Source organism: Drosophila ananassae, chromosome XR, assembly GCF_017639315.1.
Source record: "Drosophila ananassae strain 14024-0371.13 chromosome XR, ASM1763931v2, whole genome shotgun sequence".
Taxonomy (NCBI): Eukaryota; Metazoa; Arthropoda; class Insecta; order Diptera; family Drosophilidae; genus Drosophila; species Drosophila ananassae.
Window position 1 is genome coordinate 21,348,191 of NC_057932.1, and position 11,842 is coordinate 21,360,032.

The window sequence follows — 11,842 nt, forward strand, 5'->3', positions numbered from 1 at the left end:
CCCGATTCAATCACCCGATCGTGACTAATAAGCTAATGGGGTCCGAGGGGGATTGGCCTTGATCGGCGATCAAATGTAGGATATCGTGTGCCTCGGATGCGGCTCGTTTTTCTGGATCCAGAGTTTCCGAATCTCGCAGATACGCACGCCACCTCCCGAGCACCCGGCATGCAAATCAGAGTATCTGCGCTGCGATCGGCAGCACTGAGAGAAAAGCACTCTGGCCTTCTTCTTCTACTTTTCCCAACGTGCATCGATCGAGTGCACTTATCTATGCACTCGCCAAGCCACCAGCCACCAGCTACCAGCCACCAAGCTACTCCTGCCCAGCTCCCCTGTCTGGCTGCCACTCGATAATGTATCTGCCATGATATATGGACAGCTAATCTATCATGGCCCAAGCAAGGTTTCCATTTTATGGGTCAATTTGCGGACATGTTTCTCTATCTGCGAGTGTGCGCTTATTTGTATCTGTATCTGTGTATCGCAGTATCTGTATCTGGTGTGCAACAGGTAGTCAAGTGCCTGCCAGTTCTTCCGAATGCTTTTTTTGCCACGATCGGAGCAAGTCCGCGTGCCACAGCAGACCCAGAATCGTCAGAGCAACGCGCATTAGTCCCAGACTTGATCCCAATCCGAATCGGACCTGGACGCCATTTTAGGATTAATCAAAAATAGATTTTTGCGAAAAGAACCTAGATTAGCCCACTTAACTTTTCTGACATAAGAACTACGCAAAGCGGTACTCCTAACTTTAAAAATTAGCTAGTAAGCCTCTCCCCCATTGGAGACTAAACAGCCGATGTGCCATCACTGATCGGGGGGCTCCACCGCTGGCTCTGTCGGCGTCGGAGCCGAGGCAGAATCACGGCCACGGCCCCTCCGCCCCACGCCCCGCGCTCCACGCCGCCTGTGGGGCTGAAGTTGCTGCGCTGCTGCTCTGCTGCCGCTCTGCCACTCCGTTGCTCTGTCGCGGTCGCTGGCTGGCGCTCAGTCTGACTTTGGCGCTGGGACGTGAAAGTCGCAGTCGCAGCCGCAGCCGCAGTCGTAGTCGTAGTCCAAGCCGCAGTCGGCCGGAAAAAGCGAAGGGAAAACCAGCAATCTGGGACCTTTGCAGGTGCAACGGTTTTTTGAAAACAGATTTGTGTTTTTTTTGAGTGCGACTTCAGTGAACACGAATTTGGAATCAGTGGCAGAGCCAGTGGGAGAGCCGTGTCTTGGGGATCAGTGTCTGTGGCCAGAGGTGTCGCGGGAACAGGGAAACCATCAAAATAATGCAGTTTCTGTGAGCGGGCCACCAACCAACGAGTATTCCGAAAAGAAAGGATATCCAGCGAGGCCACTACAATCACAGGACAGGAAGAGGTAGAGGTGAGTAGTACTTCCTAAGGTGCACTTCGATTACTCAGATGGGACTGAGACAATAGACTAGTGGACTAACTAACAAGTGTTCTGTTGGAGTTGTTGTCCGATCCAGTCAGAGACCCATTAAAGTGGGGATACTATGAGTCCAGACCTGGAAATAGACTTTGGATTCGGAGCTCCCACTGGCCCAGCTCTTCAGTCTCTCACTCTGGCCCAAGACTTTCGAAGAACCATCTTTGACTATCGAGCGGTTTGGATTTTTCCATCGAAGATTCAGCGAACCTGTTGACCGCACTGGCAAAAAGCGGAGAAGGCCCACTCCACGCCGAACGGCCAGCACTCGAGACCCGAATCACAAAAGTATGAAAAAGAATATGAAAAAGTAAGAAAACGCTCTGTCCTCTGCCCAGCCTCTGGAGAAGTTCGCGGATCGGGCTTCGAGCACTTTCCTCCGGCTGGCTGGCTGGCTGGCTCGCATTACTGCTTCACTTTGTTGTAACTTTTTGTTCGTAAGCTCGTAAACTCGTAAAGCCCATAAAGTGCTCCACAGACGGAGAACGGCTGGGGCAGATACTTGACCTATCCGAACCGGGCCTCTGGGGGCACGATGGGCTCGACTCGGGCAACTTGACCGAGTTTTTGCGTTTATGGCTTGGGCTGGGCAGTTGCACTTGGCCCAAAAATGCCTGCCCCAGAGTGGAGCTTCCCGAGGATCCCCTACTTCTGCACTCACTTACCGCACCATTATCGCCGCGGTTGAAATCTAATTTCTTGGCTTTGTCTTCCCAGCGATTTTGGCATTACTTTGTGCCATTTTCTCTTGTGGCTCGGCCGGGTCGGAGCGGGTCGGAGCGGGTCGGAGCGGGTCGGGTCGAGAGGGAAGCGAATTGAAAGGCACTCGCTCGTGCGCAATTAAGGCCAAGTGCGCCGAAAAATATGATTTCGTTCCACGGGCACTGGAAGAAAAAGCCAAGAGTTGCCCAAAAATGGCAGAAGCAGAGTGGAGTGGCGAAAAGACAGAACGGAGAAAAGAGGCCACCTTGGAGTGCGGAGACTGCTGTGGAAGTGGAAGTGGAAGTGGACCAGGCCGAGATTCACTTTTTATTATTTTTTCGCCAGAGTTTCCTTGGAGCTCCTCCGGGGGCGGGAGCATGCGAGGAGCTGGTGGAAATCCGGTCCTGCCGCATACAGGTTGCACAGATTTATGATCACTTTTGATGCCGCTACGGAGGTGGAGCGCAAGTGAAAGAGGGTAAGGTGGCTCTCGACTTGAGTGACTGGGACACTGGAGGAGAGTGGACTGGAGAGTGACACTGCGAGAAAAGCCTCTGTTCTAGACGGTCCTGGGTCTCCAGGTCACTGATCAACCTTGTTACTCTGCTGGCTCCAATCTAGCTATTCGATTGTTAATTAATTGCCTCCAAAGTTCAGTCTCCTGACTCACACCACTTGACATTTAATTGGAATAATTGTTGCTCTAGGAGGGAGGTACTATGTGGCTCTAGAGCTCTAGAATTCATAGAACCAGAGCTCTAGACCACATTCGAGTGGGGCTCCAGACTTAAGCTGATAAACAAAGTGGCTTCCACTGGACCTGCGCCTACATGGAGTTGAGGAACCCTCGGCTTAGCCACTTCCGTTACTTCCAGGAGCAGCTCCACTACCACCCACCCATGCCACATGCCCCATGCCCCATGCCCGATCATTGAGTGGTTTGTTCGTCTTCTTATCGCATCTAATTACCGGCGCGCCCAGAGATTTTCTCACCATTCATCGGCGATTCGTGTTTTGCATTTTTGCATTTATTTTCCCCTCCGCGTCCGAAGTAGGAGTCTTCGCCGCACCACATATGCTTTAATTTCGAGGCGGGGAGAGATAACAATTACGAAGCAAGATAACTCAGTAATAAGTTGCATGGCTAGGAGCATTTTTAGTTTCTGTTGTTACGGTTAATGGGGAATAACTATTCATGAGACTTAAACGGGCTGGGCCTGGGCCGGGGCCGGGGACGGGGCCTGGTTGGAGCGAACGGGGGCTTCTCCGGCTTCACAGATCTCTGGCTTTCCATCAAAAACAACGAATCAGAAACACCCACAGTCGGATCCACACAATCGAAAATCGAAACCATCCATGCGGGCTCGAATCAAATCAAATTTGTAGTCCACTTTTGTGGCCAAAAACAAAAAGAAGGCAAAACAAACAAAGCAGAAACAGCAACCGAAAGAATGGTGTTCGGAGTCCCTCTCTATATATAGCCAGAAGCCATAGGCCGAATGCCCAATTGACCTTAAATTATTGCCATTGTCTGCCCGACTGGCCGTGGCGTTGGCGTTGGCGTTCCAACGCCAAAATGTTTCAAAATTCTCTATGATTTTGGCTAAATGCTCTGGGCCAGCATATTTGGCTTTTGGCCACATTTGGCGGGCCATGCAAATCGGGTTTTATCTCTCTGGTATTTTCGTGAGTGTGCTTCACTTTTTCGGTCAATTAACCTGCGATATCCGGGCAATTACGAATGCAGAGCAGGCAGCTTCAGAGCCAGAGCCAGAGCCAGAGCCGGAGACATGCCACATGCCACATGCCTCATGCCGCATGCCGCATGCAAGCTTTCACTGGCCACTGGTGCGGCCGAGTTAGCTGGCCACCTGAGGTAGGATCCGAGTTCCACTAGAAACAGGAAACTTTCCCACGTACCAGGTGTACCCTTTCGGGTCTTAGCACCAGGCCTGGTCTTTGAGTTTGGCTCGAAAACTACAATAAAGTGGCCTAAATCGAGTGGTAATGTGGTGTGCAGTAGAGGTGACAGGACAGGACAAAGTGCCTCCTGTCCTGAAGAGAATCATATGCCTCCTTGAGACTCTCTCGTCATGCCCCGAAACGAGGCAAGAAGACACACAAATTTCGCACAGCCATCAATAGATGTGGCATTTGGCTCCCCAGGGGGGAGTCCGAAACGCCAAGTCAGCAGAAACTGGCAACTGCCGGGGGCCTTAGATCTCGTGGCGAATGCGATGGGAATGGAACCTGAGATCCAGAGCCGAGCGCCAATCCGATCCGTTCCAATCCGATTCTGGGAGAGGGGAGACCTGCCGGGCTGCACCTTTCACTCACGATCGCTGCTGCACTGCGAGAAATGAAAACAAACAACTGGTTTGTTTGGATCCTTTCAGCGGCGCACTGGGTTCTGGTTTCGTCTTTTGGCAGAAATCTGTTCAGATTAGAGGGGCTTCGCTGGGGGAGTGGTGACTGGGGTCGCCGGGGGAGGCGAGCAATGCTAGAACCGCGCTCCCACGATCTCCCGCCAGCAACCAGTTGACTCAACCGGGGCGCACACACATCCAACGAATATGCCGGGTTACGTGATTGGAGCTGCGTTGAGGTGGCTCTACGATTTCCTACTCGAAAGCACGGCTCAAGGTCACTCCCCAGGCCCCTCCCCAGGCCCTCCCCAGAGTCAACAAAGCCGCCAAAGCCTTTTATTTCGGGCTTTGAGGCTCGGGAGACCCCCTGCTTCTGTCCCCCCGTGCACCATATAGGTGGGATCTATGGCGCCGGCTATCGTAATCGTCTTCGTAAGAGATGTGACGTCAGAGCCAAATGCATCGCTGCCCCATGACCTGTTGCAATAATCGAAAGTGAACGAAGAGCCCCACAGACACTCAGATAGTTTCAAAATCGAACGCCACAGAGACCGAAACAGAAAAACAAATATAAAACCTGAAATGCATATCGGTCTCACATGGATTGCGTCTGAAGGAAAGTTTGAAGAAAGACTGCAGCCACGGAGTTTAATAATAGACTGTGAGCAGCAGAAGAGCTTACCTTTCGTCACGGCTCTGCAGCTCTGGCTTAGTACTTTCGTAACTGCCAATACTGGACGGCACCGTCCATGGGGCACTGCGGAGCTAGTACCGCCGTCCTGCACCCCCATCCCTCCCAAGATCTGATCGCAATTATCTCTGGCCCGCTCAGCAGCCGCTGGCTTGTCTAAAATGAATTCAATTAAAAACTCACAATCGACAATAAATAACCCCAGTTTCGGTTTCGGTTTCAGTTTCTGTTTCTGTTTCTGTTTCGGTTCGGCGGCATTTTCTCTCCTCCGACCCAGACTCGGACTTCACGGCACTCGGTCGAATGCAAAAAGCCACAAAAGTCAGTCAAGAGCCAGGCGAAACAAGGCAAATACGAGTACTTGGCGGAAAGTAAACAAAACAAAGCCGAGATCGGCGAATCGGTGACTCGAATGCGTTGGAACAGTGCTTTCGGAACGGGCTAAAAGGGGCCGTATTTTGAATGAGTCAGAGAGCCATAGGACTATAGTCTGTGGGGGTGGACTTTAAGGTCTATACATTCCCTAAGAGCTGGCAAGTTCTCCTGCTATCTGTGGCAGGGAAGAGGACTATCTTATCAGTCGGTGACCGAGTTAGGGGACTGGCACTAGGCTGGTCATCCCCCCATGAATGCAATCAGGGGCCCAGTGTGCCTGCCAGACCCAGACCCAGCACTGTGATGTGTATTTGTGTTTTCTGAGCCAAGGTAGTTAGCACTCGGTATGCATAAAATGGCCAACTGCGAACTGGCTAACAGCCCGACTGGGCTAACTGGCGAGCGTGGGAAAAAGCATTGGCTAAGCTCAGCTGGGACCAGTTTGGCGATTTGTTTGTGGAACTTAGTTCCTGCAACGCATATTACTCATACGCCGCGTGGCGCACTTTTGGGCACTTTTTTCCGCCACACTTTGGGGTCAAGATACCCGACCCAATCGATGCGGATCTGCGGCTCTGCGGCTCTTCGGCTCTTCGGCTCTAAAGACTTTCATTCATAGAAACTTTCAACAGGCCACAAAAAATCTGACGGACAATAAACAGAAAACAACACATTCCCAAAGTGACCATCAAGAATTGGCTGGCAAAACTGGTTTTTTCGGTTAATTCGGCTTTCAGTTTTCGGTTTTTAGTTTTCGGTTTGCGGGCTTCAGCCATATTTCTCCGCACCCTGGCAGAATACATTTTTTCGCAGATACATTTCGCAGATACATTTCGCAGCCAATCTAACAGCCGGCTGCCGAGGGGGGCGCCTCCGCCGAGGGGTTTCGCAATCAGAAGTAAATAAATTACATTGGCAGGTAAGCGACTATGTCGTCTTTGTCCGCTCGGGCTGATTGCTGTGGAAATTGTCGCCGTTGGAAATCGGCGGCTTTGTTTGTGGCTAAGATTTCCAGTTGCCGCACTGGAGCGTTGCAGCAGGGCCCCTGCAGACCCCCCCGGCAAACTGCTGGCCATTTAACAAGCCAATAGACACAAAGCCGCGACACACAATGGTCACACACGTCGCGCAGATACAAAGATACGAGCCGCCAGGCAGATACCTGGATACACTGGTCGTCTTCGGGAGCAGTCTCCATCTAATTTGTATCTCCAGATGATGGAGCATCTCTTCTGTTCTATGGTAATCTGGCAGAAGCTCTGCCAGACTCTGTTCGCACCCTGCTCCCCTGCCACTTATTTGTTGCAGTGTATCGGCCACATAACCGGTCGCCGCCGAGCTTGATTGACAGTTATCTAACCGTTCCGAGTTAATACAAGTGCTTAACGGTCGGGCCCCGTGGAGCTGCGACACTTGCAACAGCGATCGCTGCGGGAAGCGCAGGAGCACTTATCTGCCACTGATAACTGGGGCAGTTGCCGGGCCGGACTGGTTCTTGGACTGAGAAAGACGCTGGCAGAGATCTGTGGCGATTCCGGGAAATAGAAAGCCTAGGGAGCTGGGATTGGAGTTAGAGCAGTCCTTACCTCTGACTTCAACGGCTTCTGAGGACAGCTCTGGCTCTGAGACTCTGGCCACTCGACATCTTGACCTTGACCTTAGCCCCGATTTGATATCTCTGGCACCGTGAGGGCCAAGAGCTTGATCCACCAGAGGGCAGGCCACCCAGAGGGGAGCGGAGTCGCCAAACCAGTTGGCCAAGAACTTTTCGTTGGCCAAGTTTCGAGTGGCCTGCTATCGCCCAGATCACGCGGATCACTCGGATCGGACCGGGGGACAGATGGAAATTCTTGGACAAAAACAAAGAAATATGGGTCATGCGACACCAAACGAGAAAGTGCCAGCTTCAGACCGTTAGAAGCCACTTCGAGATGAATGCCTCCAACTCTCCGGGGACTGTGGGCTTGGCCCGAAGATCCAACTGGAAGAGCCAGGCTCGGAGCAGTCTTTCTTTTTTATAATTTCTCCATCGCCTGGCGATTCTCGGCCGTTTCTAGGCTGTGTCTTAGCCATTTGTAATGGAGTGGACCACCAGAAAGCCCCGAACCGAGTGGCTTCCAGCGAGTATCGTACCAGAGTGGAATGATGCCACAAAAAGGCCCCAGGGAGTGGGGTACGTTACCCGTTGAGCGGCAAACGACATGGAGGCGGGCTAGATAGAAAGATCTGGATAGGAAGTCGGGAAAGGGTGGGGAAGCACAGGGAAGTGCTTCGCTAATAGATTGGCTGAAACCCCTCATAACCGGATTAAGTGGCTCTTTCACCTTCTGGTTCATTAATTGGCTTGCATGTCCGAAACTGCCAAGCCGGGTCAGCCAAGCAAGGTCAGAGTTTGGAGTTTCGTTTCTTGATTTGAGTTTATAGAGCCTCGGAGACTTCCGACATGAAATAGATTATTCCGACTAATAGTACTTAACTAATAGTGTCCCGCTTTCCAGCTCTCTCGGATGTCGGCCGCTACCCACATGGCGTTGCCAGCCCACGCCGTGGACCCTCCGCCCGGGACGCCGCCGGTGGCAGTCAACGCTGGATCAGCCTGCTCCAGCCTCACCCTGCCGGCAGGCAGGCGCGGCCACAAGCGCAGCGTCTCCCTGGAGAACAACGCCCCGCTCGCACTGCGGAGCACCCCCAACCTGGGCCAGTCCTCGCTCGGGTCGCCCTTGCTGCACTTCAGTCAGGGGACCCCCGGCCAGGGACAGCCCTTCCACACAGGCACCCTCAAGTCGCGCCAAGAGCAACGCCGCCTCAGCCAGAAGTTCGGTAGCCACAGCAACTTGGACGACGAGGGAGTGGGCGGAGGCGTGGGTGCGCAGATGCGAAGCAAGTTCCAGAATATCCGTCAAATGTTCGAGCTGAGCCGCAGCTGCGTAGTCGGAGGGAGTGGCGGCGGGAGTGGCAGCGGCGCATCGACCAGCGGCCCAACCGCTGAGGAGGAGGGGCTCCAATCTCTGCCAGCAATGCTCTCCCAGCAGCCACAGCCGCTGCGCCGGACCACGCCCATTGCCGGCGGAAGTCGCCACCACCAGGGCGAGGCGGAACAGGTGAGGCAGCACCGGAAGAAATGGCATTTTCTAAACGATTTACTTCCAAATACTTTTTGAGCCAAATAGCTATAAGTTGAGGTGAGCACTTCCCATCAACGTAATGTTTACTTTCCAGAACGGCAACTTTCTGCGGCCAATCGCCTTCAAGCCGATTCCATTCGAACCGGACTACCGCATCGCGTGCCAGCAGCAACAGCAGAAGCTGCAACTGCAGCAGCAGCAGCAACAATTGCCACAGCAGGCGGCTGGCCAGGTGGGGGAGCGGTACGGCTATGGATCGACTCCCTCCCTAGCCCCTCTGCCTGCAGTTTCCCAGAAGTTTGGCAGTAAGTAGCGCCCCAAATACTTCTTCAACTCAACTCCTTCTAAAAACAGGGGTCCTCCATAAAACTCACCTGAAACTGTCTATATCTTGACCCACAATCCATAATCAATATCCATAATCCCCATAAGTGGGCCGTAGCCATGTCCATATCTTGGTCAATTTTCATCCGATGCTCAAAAGGAGTAGAGATTCGTAGCTCCATTCTCCATAAATCTGCATCAAAATCCCAACACGAATTCATTTTTTTCTGATGGGACCCCTTGTAAAGTCCAGGATCCCCAATTTGGCCTCACTACCATGTCCATATCTTGGTCAATTTTCATCCGATTCTCAAAAGGAGTACCTTAAAAGATTCGTAGTTCTATTCTCCATAAATCTGCATTAAAACCTCAACACGAAATTTTGGATCCCTATTTTTCATTTTTTTCTATGGGACCCCTTGTAAAGTCCAGGATCCCCCATTTGGCCTCACTACCATGTCCATATCTTGGCCAATTTTCATCCGATTCTCAAACGGAGTACCTTAAGAGATTCGTAGTTCCATTCTCCATTAATCTGCATCAAAACCTCAACACGAAATTTTGGACCCCTATTTTTCAAATTTTTTCTATGGGACCCCTTGTAAAGTCCAGGATCCCCCATTTGGCCTCACTACCATGTCCATATCTTGGCCAATTTTCATCCGATTCCCAAAAGGAGTACCTTAAAAGATTCGTAGTTCTATTCTCCATTAATCTGCATCAAAACCTCAACACGAAATTTTGGACCCCTATTTTTCAAATTTTTTCTATGGGACCCCTTGTAAAGTCCAGGATACCATGTCCATATCTTGGCCAATTTTCATCTGATTCTCAAACGGAGTACCTTAAAAGATTCGCAGTTCTATTCTCCACAAATCTGCGCCAAAACCCCCATGTAAAATCCACAATCTTCTCTATTAGAAACTCTATTATTGCCAACTGGTATACAATTATAACCATTAGTCCCATTCCATCCCAAGGTACTACAGATCTGCGTCACCTTGCTGCCCGACGCCGTAACCACCGCATCCTGCAGCGATCTGGTAACGAAGATGCCTTGTCCCTGGACCTGTTGGGAAGTGGAAGCCATGACAGACCCGATGGAGCGAGCAGGTTAGTTTGTGATTTTCAATCCTTGTGCCTTCCATTCTTGATGGATTTGGAAATTTGCAGCAAAAGCAGCGGCACAGTGGTGGGAAGCAGTGATCTGACACCGTCGCCCTCGGACTCCGGTATCTCGGAGCTGGAGGCGGCGCTCAAGGACCGCGACTCAGAGCTCTCCTACCTGCGCCAGGCCGTGGAGCACAATACAAAGGTAAGAAGACGTCCACAAAACCTCTTTCCTATTGGTAATCCTTTTCCCTGTCGCTGTCCAGGACAAGGAAGCTAACTGGGAGCAGGACAACCAGCGGCTGAGGCTCTTCTACGAGGGACAGCAGCGGGAGAGCCAGCTGAAGCTGCGCAAGATGGAGCAGCTCCTGGGGCTGCAGCAGTTCCAGCTGAAGCAGCACAAGCTGCGCCAGTCAGAGCACGTCGGCCGACTGCAGCAGCAACTGGACCACGCCCACTGCACATCGCAGCAGCTGCAGCAGCAGCTGGAGGCGCTCAGGACGCAGTTGGAGGACAGCGAGTGGCGGGTGTGCGAGCGGAACGGGGAGATAGCGTTGCTCAAGACGCAGCTCAAGGAGGCACACGTAAGGCGGAAGGATAGCTGAGGTTACTAGACCCACTGCCAATAACTAAACTCTCTTCCAGCTGGAAATCAATGCCAAGGACCATGCGATTGTCAGCCTGAAGCACAACAGGGTCGGTGGCAGCAGCAGCTCTGACCCAACCACAAGCCAAAGTCAACCAAAGCAGCCGGCCTCGGAGGGGCAGAAGCAGCAGCAGCTGAAATCCTCACTCGCACTTGACACGCAGCAGCTTCAGAAGATAATCACCCTCAAGGACCAGGTGATCGGGGCGCTCACCAGCGAGCTGGCGAAGCTTCGCAAGGAGCTCTCCGACCTGGCCATCGCCCACGAGTACGGCGAGGAGCCCTGCGGACGCTACACACGGCTGAAGCAACAGCTCGACAATCTCAACGAGATCTGCCAGAAGACTCGCAGCTGCACCACATCCTCCCCAGCACCTGCGCCCAAGGAGCTGCCCAAGCTGGATGTCCTGGTGCAGGGACTGCAGATTGACCCGGGCCATGGGGGAAAGTCCCATCAGCCGCTCCAGCCCCTTCAGCCGCCTCAGCAGACGCTGGACACGCTGATCGAGGAGTCCACCACGTATGCGGAGGACATTGCCAAGCTGCGCCAGAAGCTGGACGACTTCCGGCTGAACCTGGAGCTGGAGAAGCGGCAGTGGAGCGCCGAGAAGGACAAGGTGCTGGGCTACCAGAAGCAGCTGCAGGCCCACTACATCCACATGTACCAGAAGCTGCGCTGCCTGGACTCCCAGGTGGAGGCAGGAGCTCCCAACGAGGAGGGGAAGGGCGGGGGCCAGAGGGCGAAGGCCGCCAACGGGCACTAGAGGGGGAAGCAACAAGTCCTTGCTCCAAAAGACACAACATCCGTGTCCAGGACCAGTCCAGGACTATCCAATATTTTTTTGACAATACGCATATTTAATTTTGTTTTTATTATTTTACAAATTATATGTGGATGTATATGATTAATTTATTAAATGTAGCTGCACAGAAGGAGAATTGTGATTCTGCATACGTGGAGGGGTCGTATGTGGTTGGATATAATATTTATATTATATGTGGGTGCTCGCACCTCCTCCTACGCAATGTATATGCAATGAAATAAAAGTAAATACAAACATACGAG

The 11,842-nt window shown here is 52.4% G+C and overlaps 1 protein-coding gene across 1 annotated transcript; it reads left to right on the forward strand.

Moving 5' to 3' along the window:
- Positions 1-969: 969 nt before the first annotated feature.
- Positions 970-11,838, forward strand: LOC6501880 (leucine zipper putative tumor suppressor 2 homolog). The gene is made up of 7 exons (XM_001966713.4): positions 970-1,371; positions 8,070-8,672; positions 8,791-9,001; positions 10,001-10,133; positions 10,194-10,335; positions 10,397-10,714; positions 10,776-11,838. The coding sequence occupies exons 2-7, from the start codon at positions 8,079-8,081 to the stop codon at positions 11,538-11,540; spliced, it is 2,163 nt and encodes a 720-aa protein (XP_001966749.2). The 5' UTR covers positions 970-1,371; positions 8,070-8,078; the 3' UTR covers positions 11,541-11,838.
- The last annotated feature ends 4 nt before the right edge of the window (positions 11,839-11,842 follow it).

Coding starts and splice junctions, on each gene's coding strand:
- LOC6501880 (XM_001966713.4), top strand. CDS start 8,079: ATGTCGGCCGCTACCCACATGGCGTTGCCAGCCCACGCCGTGGACCCT. Junction 10,134..10,193: donor AGACCCGATGGAGCGAGCAG/GTTAGTTTGTGA, acceptor GGAAATTTGCAG/CAAAAGCAGCGGCACAGTGG. Junction 10,336..10,396: donor CCGTGGAGCACAATACAAAG/GTAAGAAGACGT, acceptor GTCGCTGTCCAG/GACAAGGAAGCTAACTGGGA.